General features: G+C 37.3%; 1 protein-coding gene across 9 annotated transcripts; it reads right to left on the minus strand.

The window, feature by feature from the left end:
• Positions 1-487: 487 nt before the first annotated feature.
• On the minus strand, positions 488-8,835 carry LOC110610466 (putative E3 ubiquitin-protein ligase LIN-1). 9 transcript variants are annotated; one of them, XM_043955360.1, is made up of 11 exons: positions 8,374-8,833; positions 7,623-8,083; positions 6,941-7,305; positions 4,862-6,615; positions 4,274-4,534; positions 4,150-4,177; positions 3,415-4,060; positions 2,617-2,761; positions 1,955-2,215; positions 1,082-1,388; positions 488-937 (listed from the first exon to the last, which is right to left on the minus strand). In XM_043955360.1, the coding sequence occupies exons 3-11, from the start codon at positions 6,951-6,953 to the stop codon at positions 819-821; spliced, it is 3,534 nt and encodes a 1,177-aa protein (XP_043811295.1). In that variant the 5' UTR covers positions 6,954-7,305; positions 7,623-8,083; positions 8,374-8,833; the 3' UTR covers positions 488-818. The 9 variants fall into 9 exon arrangements, 8 of the variants coding, with proteins under 8 accessions (XP_043811295.1, XP_043811297.1, XP_043811296.1 ...); XM_043955362.1 differs by having other exon boundaries at positions 7,623-8,086; XM_043955361.1 differs by having other exon boundaries at positions 8,305-8,833.
• Between the last annotated feature and the right edge of the window lie 6,892 nt (positions 8,836-15,727).

Here is a 15,727-nt window from a genome sequence, read left to right on the forward strand (position 1 = left end):
ATCTCACTTAACTTTAGTTTGGATAGATTATTTGACTTAACTTTAGTTTGGATGCCAATGGCCCAACAGTCATCAAATACAATGATAAAATTCATAAATTTTGAAAAATTAATATTTTATATATCATAAATTTAACGTGAAGTTGCATTCGTCAAGATTTATGATTAACTCCTTAATTTTTTTTATTTTGCTACAATTTACCATTCTATTAAAAATCCATTTTCTATAGTCCTTTGAGAAGTTACTTTAAAGTCTCAAATATTGGTAGGAACTTGCAAAGGCGGCTAGGAATGGCTTCTACCCCTGAAGCCTCCCTCTTCAATTCATTTCTACATTGCAACTAAATTTTATTTGAATTGAAAAAGCCAAGAGAATAAAACATTAGTTTGCCTAGAACATTTAGAATTAAAGAGCAATGAAATGGTTAGAGTATATTATGTTCGAGTTTGAAAGTTATTCTAGCTAGTTAAGCTATCGGTTGTTCTAATGGATGTTAGAGTGAAAAATATTATTTAATATGGAGTTCCAACTATCTTTAAAAAATAGAAAGGAGGTAGAAGCGAGGGGCATTTTACAACGTAGAAAAGCATGCTTAGTCATGAGGTTTCTAAAAGGTTCTAATGGTATCAACATCATGATCTCCTTGCAATTGTTGGATGTCAAGAGTCCTCTTTCCTTCCAAAATATTTGCTGCTTCAAATGCTGTCAGTAACAATCTAAAGACCACTGCCATGTCCTAAAACTTCAGAATTCAAAGAAGAGCTAAAGCTTGAAATATTGTGGCAATTTGAGTATGCAGATCATCTTAGCCTAACTGGCTAAAGACACTCACCAGAGATGATGGCATATAATTGTTTAGCTGTCCATGTTACTTCGACAAGGCTTCCTAGTGGAACTGCAATCTCTTCTGCAATTGTCATTAACAAAACCCTGCATTCTGCAGCATTAAGAGTTTATGTCTAACTGTCAAACTCATGCTTAAAAGAAATGCTAAAAGCTTGAAATTTTTGCTGTCATAATCTATATATTTGTTTTCACTCAATATATGTATATATTGCATGTCAATGAATAATTTGCTAACCTGGAATCTTACTGAAGTTGAGTAGTGATATTGAAGCAAGAACCTTGTGCTCAATCCGGCGACCATTTTCCAAACTTTCTTTCAGACTAGATAGGAGGGCAGAGAAGGCTGAGAGGTGGAGCTCGGCATCAGATAGTGCAGGAAGTGAACAGCTCAAACATGCAATAGTGGTTAGGCATGCTTTCACTAATTCTAAGTTTCCAGAAGCTAAGCACTTTGAAATGGCCTCTAAGAATGATTTCTTTCCACTACCAAGTAAACATGTGGACAAGTTCCTGAGCCACTCGTCGACAGTTTCTTCATCTTCCTAGAATATTTTTGGTAAGAACTTCAGATAAATGATTCAGTGATATAGATCAATCAAAACTTCATTTTTTCGTCTCATAATATTTAAAATACACTTCAAAATACATTTGTAATATCATGTGTTTAATAATATCAAGTAACTTCACTCTGGAAGCATTTTCAGACCACATCTGAAGCCACCACTTATCAGATCAGTGGAAAGGTACCATGAGAATTTGGGTGCTGCATTTACGCATCAAGCTGGAAAGCACCACACTTTTGCCTTCAATTTATTCAATCATGACACCTCTCCAAATCTTTGCTTTTGCTTACGAATCATTGTATTTTTTATATATGCAAAATTAGTAAAACATATGAGAACTAACTAGCATATTCAATTTTAAGGTGAATCTAAGGACCAAACATAAACATTTTAGAAAGACATTCTTATCATTAAAGAGATTTTATGTAAAGATTTTCTGAATAAACAGTTATGGTTATCAAAAAGGTGCTGGAGGCAGGAGAGAGAGAGAGAGAGAGAGAGAGAGAGAGAGAGATGTAGTGAAAGGAACATAGGCATCAACATACCAATAAAAAAGGCTCATTAAGTGATAAATTGTCTTCTTTTGAATTTGTTTCATAATTATCATTAAACCCTGCTTGCTTTAGCATCCAACTTTCTGTCAATGACTTCCCAGAAGAAGAAAAGCGTCCTCCCAAGGCGAGAAGAGCTGTGCAAGACTTCTTTAGGATCTTCCCATCAGTTAAACTATCTTCTAGTGATCCTGCAATGGCATCAACAGCTTCATCCCTGTATATGCTGTACTTCTGAGGTTCAACCTGCAATAGCTGATGCATATCAGAAAAGTTGCAGTCAAATTGTCTAAAGTAGCAATTTGGATGGAACAAAGGGTCCAGGACTCCAGTGAAATTTACTTAGCAAAGATGGATAAAATGAAAGAATTTATAAATTATTGTTGAATAATTGACTTAGTCTACAAATTTAAATTTACGATTGTTAGGCTTAATAAGATGATTAAACTTTAAATTATTTTGTTAAGATTTTAAGTTCAAATTTAGATTATTTTTTATCTTGTTTGATTTTTTAGTTACATGTTATACGTATAAATAGCAAGTACATCAATAAAATCAGTATGTCAATTCTATGCAACTGAGTCTCATTCATATTCTTGTTTTTCCTCTCCTCCCAAAAAACCAACAATTACCCTATTTCTGCTTAAGTGGCATACCAAAAGATCTAGGTGCAAAAGAAGTACAGCAACCCAGGGCCTTTGTTCAGGTGGAGAATTTTGAAGATACATTAGCAAGATGTGCATTGTATGCATTATCTCTTCATTCTGCCATCCACTTAAAAATAATTTAACATCCTTCCTCCTGTAACAAGAAAACAACATATATTAGCCATGGCTTATCAGAAAAAGTTGTCCATGGAACTGTGATTAATTGCTTTATTTCTGATAGAAGAAAAAAAGGGATAACTAATTAGAAAAGGGGGATAGGGGGGAAGCCAAGGGGATGGGTAGTTTATGCTTTTTGTTTGTGAGCGCCTCTAGAAAGGAGCAGAAGTAAAAGATATTGCAGATGAGAAGGTTTACACAATTCTGTCTCAAATTCCCAGTTGTGACTAGTTTAAAAGAGATTAAAAAAAACCCACAAAGAAGCTACAAACCCTAAAAACACAACCTGTCAGTCTCTTCTATTAATCTAGAATCATTGAAAGAAAAGTTCAAAGAAAGAGAATTTAAATGCGTCTCTTTTTCCAACAATTATATCATAAACAAGCCAAAGGGAGATTGCATAACAGCAATATCAAAATAGAAATAGACATAGAATTAAAAGCAAGAGAATATGCATAATTGAAGTTTTGTTCTTGCAGAATGATGGGAAAAAGTTATTGTGGTTAAAAAGGAGAATATCGCAACTTCCCTTGATTTTCTTAATGCAGAATCTGCACAGAACAGCCAATGAAGCAGACAAAGCAACTCTGGTAGGTGCAACAATCCTTGCTAAGAAAAAAAATTACATACCTGCTTAGACAAAGTTCAGTCATTAGAAACACTGTATTTCTTCTAGAATTAGTCTGCTTGCTATGGAGTAGATCAAAGAGACTCTGTCTATCAATTTTTCTAGCTATCTGATTTCTGCAACTTCCATCTGCTTCGATATAACAGGATAACAGAGGTATCATTCGCATTTTCTCTTCCAAATTTCCCAAAGTAAACTGTCTAATAGGAAAATCCAAACCTCCTAGAGAGATAAGGTGTTTGGCATTTGCTAACCTTTCCTCCCTACCGAAAGTAGTAAGAAGCTTCTCCAATATAAGAAATGCAGTTTCGTTCCATTGCCTTGACTCATGTTTTTCTGAATTCCTAATTATTTGAGAGGCCAGAGCCAATAGATGACTACAATACTCCAATTTCCAACTGTCAATAATACGTTTCAAAATAAAATTGGTACACGGCACAGTCAGACATTCCAGAGCTTTTTTTGTTCCAGGACATGTTCTGTTTCCTTGATTAAACCATTCCCTGATAACTTCTTTCTCAAAGGTTTGTCCAGTCTCCAGTGTCACTGGTTCCTCAAATAACTTTCCAGAGAGAGGACAAATGAAGTCCTGAGGTATACTTGCAAAAAAGGATCCTTTACTAAAATATTCATAAGTTCCATATAACTCTGCATTGTGAGAAAGCAGCATTAACAGCAAATATACAAATTAATACACTGGGAGAATTATTACTCAAAACATGTTTCCTGTAGCTTACCTTCATAAGAAGCTGATACATTGATAGGCTGCATGGAAAGAGAAATGGCAGAAGAATGATCCGAGATAAATTAACAGGAAATATTAAATGAAATATGTTTTAGAGTATTCAGTTGAATTGGTACCTCACTGGTGTGTGAAAAAGCGGAAACAGTTAGATCACCAGAATCCTCAGTTTGTGGCAGTTCAAAAACAGATTTTGCTAGGTTTTTCAGGATTAATTCATTTGCTTCTGTATGTGAAAATGTGTTTGGCATATGGCCATCTCCTGCAGGTTCTTGTTGTCCATTAGCGTTACTCCTGTCACTATTGATATCAGTTTCTGGAGAAGCATTTACTTTAATTAACTTCCAGTCTTCATTAGATGCTGATAAGAGCCCATGATCCTGCAGAAGCATTAATCAACTTATCATTATATCATGCAACCTTACATGGCACCAAGAGGTATTTTAAGATGCAATGAGTCATTCAATGTGCATTCAGCACAATAATTAGATGAAAAATAGTATCAAATTATAGGTTATGCATCAGCAATGAGGTACGTGCAATAGGTAAAGTCTTATACTTCCCGCTTATTTGCTGTCTAGTAATGTCCCTAGAATTACAGTAGGATATCACCTAAAGTTATTTCATGTATGTAAATGGTATGGAAAACGAGCAATTTACAGAAAAAAAAAGCATAATAAATAATGGAGAACATGAGGTTTCCTTACAGAAAGGATTGTGTTATTTTCATTCTTGCAGGCATAATTGTCTATGTCTTGATCCAAATATTTAACAATTTCTGAAGGGTATGTTAATGTTTCTTTGACTTCAACAGCAGAACCATTAGAGGACGTTGCAATATTATTGATGCTATTCGTCTCCCCATCATCTTCAACCTCATAAATTTCAGGTTTACTTGAATGGCCAAATACAGATTCATACAGCTTCTTACTAACCATTGGCTGAGGAGAGAAAAAATCAGAAGATGTACTTGGACCTGAAGAATGATCCTGTGAATCTGTCTGCTGATCTTCCTGAACAGACATGGAAGGGATATGTATAGAAGGAAGCGAAGGGGCTTCAACTCCCTCAGTGAGCCAGTCCTTGTAGTAAACTGCAAACTGGTAGGTACTGGAATCCAGAATTTCATTATAAACTTTGTCAAGAAGTTTAAGTTTTGTCATCTTGCCTGGTGTGTTCAGAAGAGAATCAGCTTCCTGATTATACCACCCCTTCAAATGAGAAAGATGTGGGGAAAAAAGGTAGTCCCACAGTTCAGTCAACAAAAGTGTTCGAGCTGGAAAGGGAGAGTCACAAAATACTTGCAAAAGATATTTAGCTGAAACCCTATCCTTCTTCTGTAGCTTATATATCACACTGAGGTAAAGATGAGCACATGCTGACAACCTGGAATATGGAGTTCCTGATGTATATCCGTCTTTCATAGCATTCGAGTTCAAACTTGTGATCATGCATAACTGAAGTGAAGCTTTTTTCAAATCCTTTGTGCTTGCAGCCTCCTCAGCAGCCTTTTCCACTATTTCAATTGCTTGTTCAAGATTGTTAATGACTTTGCTCTCAATTTTGTGGCCTTCTCCATTTTCCGTGAAACTAAGGGAAGAGAAACAATTGTGACGAAGCATACAGCGGAACTCCTCATCTTTCAGGAAACGCTTGATGTAACCATTTAAGATGGAGACCGTGGCTCTGACAGCAACTTCATCAAAAGCAAGTTTAGAAAACTGGAGTGAAAGATCCTCACGCTTCGATCCATGATCAACTTCAAAGTTCTTGGCATTCTTGGAACTTCTAATGGAACTGTCATGAGATGGATCAGGCTGTCTCATGCTTTTCTTATTGCTATCCCTAAGTGAAGTACATTTTAGCACATTTTCGTTAGAATTGCTACTAACTGTCTGATCTATTTTTATACTGCTTCCTTTCCTCTCTATGTATGTCTGTTTTTCCCTATTTCGTTCAGAGGATTTTTCGCTTCTCTCTGAGTTATATGCTTTATCAGAATATATATCCTTAACTCTCTCATCTTCTTCTATACCAATCTCAGTTATTTCACTATCCTCAATATCTTCTGAATTACGTGTTTTATTATTCTGGATATCAGTTGAAACTCGATGGCCAAGTCTTTCCCAGGTCTCTGTCCTTGATTTTCCATCTATTTTTTCCCTTGAAACCAGATTATCCGTAGGTCTCCTTCTTGAGCTACTATCACTTGTCAATTCACCTCTCAAAATGTATCGAGAAACATCTGATCTGGTCCTCTCAGTCTTAATTCTATGGCTTAATAGACTTGATGGCGAATCGGCTTTGGATTTGTCTCGCTTAGGGTGGAGAGACTTAATTACAGCTTCTGCTCGGAATGAAGCTCTTGATGTCATCCCTGATCTTCTTCCTCTAAACCCTTCCTCTGCAAGAAGATCTTCCAAAGATGATGCCATTTCTTCTGACAACAGAATCTCCCTCCCTGTGAATTTGTACCAAAGGAGTAAGCAGCTCAATCCTATATCTTGTTATTGACAAATCACAGGCATGAAAATCAAGAATCATAGGACCTATCAGAAAAATCTTCAGATATGACACTTTTCTCTAACTTACAAATTTATCTTTTTCAGCTAATTTGAAAAATTTCCTACATTTACAATCGGAAAAAACATTTTCTTAGCTTGTTATTGAGAACTACAAATTCACTTAGTTAGAGATCTGAGAAGCCCACAATATGCCTTGGGCGATACTTCTTGATGAGCTTCATAAAAGGACACACTCATAGAAGAACCCATCTGAGCATGCACCTCTAAGAGCCATGCTATTGTCATCACAGGCACCGCTCTCCCCCAAAAGACCGTCTTCTTGCTCCCTTAGGCATCAAGAGTCTTCTTGCTCTTCCATCCACCTGTTAGAGCAAAATAGTAATCACCTGGTTCGACTTTGATACCACTTTGTTAAAGATCAAAGCATTTGGGAAGAATTCTTCTCGATGGATCTTGAGAAATAACACACTTTTGTGCTCGACACCACATCAATCTAAAGCGTTAAGGCAACAGGTCCTTCTTCCTCCTCATGTATTTTTTACTCATCCCAGGTCTTTCCATTGTAAGAATTCTAACACTTGCATATCCTCAACAAGTTAAAAGAAATTGACACAGAAGTAGAATGCCTGGAGTTTCAAAGATTGAAATTAACGACTTAATCAACCGCCTATAAATATGAAAACTGAACTGAGCATCTCTTTAACCTTTTTTGAGTTCCCTCCTTTGATCAAACACTTAGTTAGCAATAATTTCTGTCAGAAATCTACAACTACACAACAGTAACCATACCATAAATGCATGCACCACCAAATTCACGATTATAATCAATCATTTTTAACACAAAACAAACCACAGAAGAAAGCTATAATCTTTAATAGCATACAGAAAAGAAAAACATATCATTCCTTATAAAATCAAATAGCAAAACCAACTATTCTCCTACCTCGAAGCTACTTCTCACGATCCAAAATCAAACATATCGCATTAATCTTGCGAAATAACTTGTGGGTTCGACTTGATTTGCGATGATTACAGAGAATGTAGGAGAATATTAGGAGAGGAAAAGGAGGGAATAAGGAAGATGCTTCCATTAGAAAAAGAGGAGGTGCTTGTTGTCTATAAAGGACCGCAAACAAAGGAAAAAACAAAGAAAAAAGAAGAAGGAGGTTAAATGCGGAGGGACATTACAATAGGCAACAAGGGAAAGAGCAGGAACAAAGAATGACAAAAGAAAGAAGACAAAAGAGAGAGAATGTTTATGGAATGAAGGTTTGGTAAGTTAAAGAAACCATTGACGGTTTCAAGATGCTTTCTTCTTCTATATAACAATGTTACATTGATAAGGTTGTGCATAAACGGTTTCAACTGCCGGCCTCGCCCTGCCCGCTCTGCCCCGGCGTGCCCCTGCTCTATATGTAATGGAAAAGCAAAATAAATAAATAAACGAAGTACAGCATCGTAGTTGATACATTGGATGACACGATTTACAGATATACTAATTTTTCCGACACGTTTATTCTACATCAATAACTATTTAATAAGAAGATTAGAAAAATTCATAATAATTATAAATATAAGACTTTTTTTTACACAAAAATATTCAGTCAGGTGAAATAAGAGAGTACAAAGGCTCATCTTATAAAGAATAAACTCTGAAACAAGAAGGGATGCGGAAAGGGTTCGTCATTCTCAACTAATTCGAAGGCGCTTGGGTGTTTGGCCGCGTTGCGCGCTGTCCTTCTATGGCTTAGTTTTGCTAGAGACAGGTGTCGCCTATCGAAAGACTCCAATTTTTCGCATTTTGTCAGCAGCCAGGTCGCTGAGTGCATTGGGAAGGGGCTTGTTTATGATTTTCTTTGTATTGTCATTTTGTTGCCTCCACCCTGTGGTTGTTTGTTTGTTGTTTTATATTTTTTTGCAGGTCTTTAGTGGTAATTGGTGAGGGTTTTTTCTCATATGCTTTGGAGTTGCTCTGCTTCTACCGTTTGGGAAGTGAAACTGACTGTGTGACATCTGTATCTTGGGACTGCACCATTAGCTCGGTGACTACCGCTCCTACATGAGTTTTGTTGCATCTCCTCCTTGGAGGTGTTTGGAGCTATGACTGGTTTTCTGGTGCCATGGGCTTTCTGCTTACTTTTGTTGCATGTCTATTTAATCAAGTACCAAATAAGTTAATTTTTAATTTTTCAGACTAAATAGGTTTATAACTTTATATTTAAGGATAAATTACTATAAAATCCTTAAATTTAAAAAGAATTAACTAATTAATCCTTATAATTTTTAAAGGAAATTTTAATGTCCCTCATTATCTTAAAATGACAATTTAATTCTTCTATTAGGGTTTATTAACAGGTTCCGTTTATTTCTAGTGAAAAGTCAATTTCACCTTTTTGTAATTTGAAAATTTAATGGAAAAGAGATATTTGTCTTCCACACATTTCAGTTTCTTTTACTTTCTTTTTAATTTTCTCAGCAACCAAACAAAACTAGAAAGTATATTTTCTGTTGTCAGCCTTATGATTCATTTGTTTTGATTTCATTTGAACTCCTATTTGTTGCGGTGGTTTTGATTTTAGGGTTTGGGTTTGGTGAAATTTTCTCTCACTCTCAACAATAGTTCATTTCCTTGCTTTTTCGCACTTAGCTGGTTTTTCCCATGTCATCAACCGATGCAAACATCCTTCCCTTGATTTTTAGTTCAATCGAGAACCACACATCCTCATCGATTATGTGCCTCAAATTAAGCGATAACCAAAGTCCTCATCGATAGTGCACCTCAAATCTCTTGGGCGGCATTACAACGAGCAAGTGTGAGCTCACATTCGGTAATCCATATAAACTCAATAATATAGTAACTCAAAAGTAGTCTCAATTGCAATTCAGAAACGCAAAAATAAATATGAGGCAATATATTCTTTTACTTTTAAATTATATTGATGGATTGTATTTTGTAAATCAAATTGTGTTGATAGAAAATCACTCATCAATTATTTGGGGGATTTTTTAATTTTAAGAGTCTTATTGTAATGCTCTTAGAATGAAGGAGAGACAAAGTGGAGGTTGGACCGAAGGAAGAGGTCATTTTTTAAATTAAAAATTACTCTCTCCCCTTTCCATTTTTTGAAAGGAAATAGAATCTGATACATTTTAAATTTACACGATTTACACATTTATCATCAGATTAAACTTTTGACTACATTACTCTCTCCTTTTAACTAGTTTATTTTTTAACTAAAAGACTAAATTATTATATTTTAAAATAATAAAAAATATTTTTTAAAATTAACTAATTAATTTTTTAAAAAATTAGAGATCTTATAATAATTCACTTTAAATTTAAAGTTAAATACATCCTAACATATAAGATATATTAATTTTTAGATGATTTTTTGGATGGTAGCTTTTATTTTTTATTTTTTATTTTAATTAAAAATATTATAGAAATTTTAATATTTGAAAATTAAAGAAATAATATTTTATTACTAAAATTGCAATAGTTCTCTTTATAGAATGAAAGATTAATCCCATTTTAAATAAAAAGTTTTGTAAAAGTTTAATTCAATAAATTTCTTTTTTTAATTTTTTATTTAAATAAAAAATTTAATTATTCTAATTCAAAAAAAAAATTCATTGTAAAGAAATTGAAAACATGCCTCCTTGTATAAAAAATTATTTTAAATTCCTTTTTTTGGAAAATAAAGAGTAAAAAAATATATATCCAATTAGAACAAAATTATTAATATCTTGCTTGGAATAAAAACTTTGTAAGAATTCAATTTAATTGAATTCATTTATTTTATATCAAAATTTTTATTTGAAATAAAAGAATTTTTTTATTTATAAAATTTTATTTTTTTAAAAAAATGAAATTATATATGATTTTATTTTTTTCTTTTCGAAATGAATTATGCTAAAGGGAGGATAAAGGGAAGGAAAATGGTTGAAGGTAATTGAAAGGAAGAATGGCGGAGAATTTGTCATATACTTCAATCCTGTTGTAGTATGGCAGTAAAGCAAAATGGTAGATTTTTTTTAGGGTTTAAAATATAGTATTTGATGATCTGAGATCTAGAAAATAGGGTTTACAAATCATTCTGTAAGTTTAAAACAAGAGGAGAGTGTTCCTCTCCCTTTTATCCTTTTTCATTGTCTGTCAATGACGTGTAATGGCCCTACCGCCATTGGACCATCTGTCCCTGCCATCCTGATACGGTTGTACGAGAATATCAGATATTCTGTTTCATGCGTAACGGCCATTTAATTCTCCTCTGGCACGCATGCGGATGGTCCCACCAAATAGATTAGGCTGACCACCTTCCTTCTTCCGGGCTGGGCTGGAAGATGAGATTAAGGCCGACCTTAGAGGATGTAACGACCCGAAATCGGACCGCTACCGGCGCTAGGATCCAGATCAACTTAAGGTCGCCGGGACCCGTAGCAAGCCTAACATACATCATGACATACTTGATAAATCCCATACATGATCATACATTTACATAAAACTTTAAACTTTTTCATTCACCAAGCTTGACCTGTGCATGCATCATAATCATAACATAAACCCCACACAAGAGCCCTCATCAAATGCTCTAGTAGGACATCATATCATACATCAAGCTTGGTATAATATTTCTTAACATTAAAACATTTTATAACGATCATGTACAAAAGGGGATTAACATAATATTAGGGCCAAGCACAATACTAAATCTCATAACATTTTTACACAATACTTTACATTATATTATCTTTCATGTCCACAACTAACTATTACAAACATGACACCTTTATTCTTGCTGACTTCCTGGTCTATCCCGAGCCTGCAAACCTGGAGGTTAAGAGAAAGGGGTGAGCTACTAGAGCCCAGTGAGCGGAATAGTAAAACAATATATTAAAATTCATGCTTTCATGAAATGCATCACATCACAAACAAATCACATCACAAACAAATCACATCAAGGATGGACTTGTCACCAATAGCCCTCTACACATTCCAATGGTGCCAGGGGCGTAGAATGGGCCTCACTAGTCTTTCTCTTACATCGTTCCAGGGGCGTAGAATGGGCCTCACTGGACTTCCATACCGTATCATCGTCATCATATCATATCAAGGACTAGTGGGTCATCCAACATCCATCCACATCAACATCATAGTATCCAATGCAACATATTCGTGAATTCTAATGCAAACAACCTAGTATATATCATGGCATTTGTGATGCATGAACATGCTTAAAATTTATTTGCTTTGAAACATAAAGATCCATTCTACTCACCTCGGGCTGACTCTGAACAGACTCTGAAGCAGCTACCTCACTGCTGGGGTCCTCGGTTTCTCGGGTCCGAACCTACACATGTGGACTCAAATGAGGGACCAAACATATACTAACATGACTCTAAACATCCCCCCAAAAAACCCTCTAAAACACCACAAAACATTCATAGAAAGCATGCAAAGGAATGCTGAACAGAGCACTTTCGGCGGCAGGTTCAGCGGCCGAAAGTCCCTCAAGAGCCGAAACTCAGTCACCTTCGGTGGCAGGTTCGACGGCCGAAAGTCCCCTCTAGAGTCGAAAGTCCAAACTTTCGGAGGCAGGGTTCGGCAGCCAAAACTGCCTCCTCAGGCAGGTTCGGCGTCCGAACATGGTTTCGGCTGCCGAACCTGAGTTCTTCTAGAATGGCAGAACTCAGGCTTCTCTCCTACATTTAGCCAACCAAACCTTCCAACCAAACCAACTCATGCAAAAACATATCCTCAAGCATTTAGGGGCTTAGAACTAACCTATACCCCAAAAACATCTCATTTAACAAACAATAAACATACATTTCATCATTAACTCACATAAACCCTAACATTTTACAACTAACCTAATCATGCATCAAAACTCTCTAAAACCCCTCAAAACTTACATAAAACATAAAAGAAGGGTAGGATCTCCACTTACCTCTTGAAAAACGAGAGGAGAGGCGATCCAAACTCAGAGATGGGAGAAATCGAGCTCCGGGGTCTCCAAGCTTCAAAACTTCGATTTTTGCTTAAAAATCTTCAAAACTAAGCTAAAACTTGTTAAAACTTGAAGGATTTGAGGAGAAAACACAAGATCGACAAAAGGGGTGGCGGAGACTCACCTTGCCCGAAAATAGAGAGAGAAAACTCACTCATTTTCGGATATGGGGCCTTTTATAGGTGGCTGGCCAGACCACCTTCGGAAGCTAAAAGTGCCTCCGCAACTCCACCATGTTCGGCGGCCGAACATGATGTTCGACGGCCGAACTTGGGTTTCTCCTCCAAACCATTTTTTTTCAAAACTCAATTTCTTTCTTACTTAAAACCTTAAAACACATGAAAATACTTTAGAAAAACATATTTTACCCTTCTAGAGGTTTTCGACATCCGAGATTCCACCGGAAAAAGGAATTTTCGATGCCGGGGTCTAGCCGAGTATTACATAGGAGGTCTAATCATTGGGCCGGAAAGGGCAGGGCCGGCCTGATTGAGAAATCTACATAGGGCCCGGTCTTAAAATTGAGCGGCTGGACTTGGATCACGCGGGAGACTTAGAAGCCTTCAGGTTATGGGCTATCATTGTGGGCCTGGCCTTGGTCCGGGGTAGTAAAATCCAGCGGTCATCAATTGCCCCTTTACCTTCTCATCAGTTATTGCCCGAATGATGAGGGGGTAAATACCGAGAATCATTATGACCGCGCCGTCTAAGTACAGCTTGCCTTAGAACATCTTTTCACCTTATTGTCATTTCGAATTTCGAATTCTCTCCGTCTTCTCCAAGTTCTTGCTTTCCTCTGTTCTTTGTGCGCACTGCTATCTTCGTCTCCCTGTCTTTATTTTTAAGGTACACTTCTCTCTTCACCATGGAAGGCCCAAAGCTTCCTGAAGTCTTTAATCTCGAGTCTAGTATCACCCCTTCCAATCTGACAAACTTCTTCTCTCGAAAATATTTGGACACCCCTCTTTACCGTATCCGAGCTCCTTACCGGAATGAGAGGATCGTTCTTCCTGATCCTCCCCTTCCCGGTTTGATAGACCCACAGAAAGACCTTAGCCTAGTCTTTTTTATTAAACAACGAGAATATGGCTTAACTTTTCCTTTCACTCCCTTATTCACCGAGGTCTTCCAATACTTCAGGACAACCCCCTGAATGCTATCTCCCAACTCCATTTTATTCATGTGTTCTTTCGAGTCCATTTGTCTGAGTTGGGGGTTTGCGCCCACGGCGTGTCTGTTCGTGACCTTTTTCCTTCTCGTCCGGGCAAGTCAGTGCTTCTACTACTTTGCCCCCCGTGGTGGTTTATCCATTTTCACGGGCTATAAGGACTCAATCAAGGGCTGGGTAGAGGGCTTTGTTGTGGTGGAGTTGAAAGAAGATCTCGGTTTGTCCTGGGGGGTAGAACTCGACTGGGAATACGTCTCGTTGGGTTGCAATGACCTGCCCCAGTTGAGCCTTACCAAGCAGGTAGGGTTTGTTCGACTGACTTCTGTCGAAAAGAAGTATGATGTCGAGAAGTGTATATTTGTGTCCAGTCTCCGGGATATCCAGGATGTGGTTACTCTATTTCATTTACCCGTTTTGCTTTATTTTTGTGACTTTTGTTGAGGATTGCTCTAACTTGCCATGATTTTGGATCTTTGCAGCTTCTGAGGTGAAAATGGACCAAATTAAGCCTCCCAAGATTCTTATATTGTCCTAGGAGAGCATGAACGCTGCTCTGGATGCCCTCCTGGCTGGGCAATCCGTGGGGGAGGCTACTCAAAGGGTGGCCAAAGTCATTTCTTCTAGGTCGGCTACCCGACCTCCTCCTCCTCCTGTAACGACCCGAAAATCAGACCGCTACCGGCGCTAGGACCCAGGTCGGTTTAAGGCCGCCGGGACCCGTAGCAAGCCTGACATGCAACTTGTAAACCTGTTTAATCCCATACATGATCAACAACATACATAAAAATTAAAACTTTTCTTTCATCATTTCCTCATACACCAACTCAACTTGTGCATGCACTGAACATAAACATAATCATAAACATGACCCCTCTGTGGGATCTCATCAATGCCCCCAATGGGTGGCATAACATGTGTTGAGTTGGCTAAACATAGTCATCAATAAACATTAAGATCATGTATCAAAAAGGGATTACAATATACTATGGTCAAGCACACTTCTAACCTCAATATCGTTACATTACATATCTATACATCATTATACAATTTGTCATGTCCACATTCTAACTATTACATACGTAAGACTTCATTACTCTTGCTGACCTCCTGGTCTACCCTGTACCTGCAAGCCTAGAGGGGTTAAGGGAGAGGGGTGAGCTACAAGAGCCCAGTGAGCAGAATAATAAAACATTTGGAACATACGATAACATGAAATGCATCACATCACAGCTAATCACATCAAGGATGAATTTGTCACCAATAGTCCTCTACATGGTCCAACTGTGCCAGGGGCGTAGAATGGGTCTCACTGTTCTTTCTCTTACATAGTCATAACATAGCATAACATAACATTCCAACTGTGCCAGGGGCGTAGAATGGGCCTCACTGGTCTTTCTCTTACATAGTGCCAGGGGCGTAGAATGGGCCTCACTGGTCTTCCGTACCGTATCATCATCATATCATAGCATAGGAGGACTAAAGGATCATTCAACATTCATCCGCATCATCAACATATTATGCAATGCAACATATTCGTGAGTTCTAATGCAAGCACCCTATTATATCTCATGGCATTCATGATGCGTGAATCGTGCTAAAACTGATTTATTTATTTAAAAGCATAAGAGTTATTCCACTCACCTCTGGCTGAAGCTCTACTGACTCAGAAGCAGCTGAACTCACTGCTGGGGTCCTCTGTTCCTCGGGTCCGAACCTACACAGGTGGACTCAAATGAGGGACCAAACAACTAGAACATAACTCTAAAAACATCCCCCAAAAACCCTCTAAAACACCTCAAAACATCCATGCAGAACATGCAAAGGAAGGCTGGACAGGGCACTTTCGGCGGCAGGTTCGGCGGCCGAAAGTCC

Source organism: Manihot esculenta, chromosome 3, assembly GCF_001659605.2.
Source record: "Manihot esculenta cultivar AM560-2 chromosome 3, M.esculenta_v8, whole genome shotgun sequence".
NCBI lineage: Eukaryota > Viridiplantae > Streptophyta > Magnoliopsida > Malpighiales > Euphorbiaceae > Manihot > Manihot esculenta.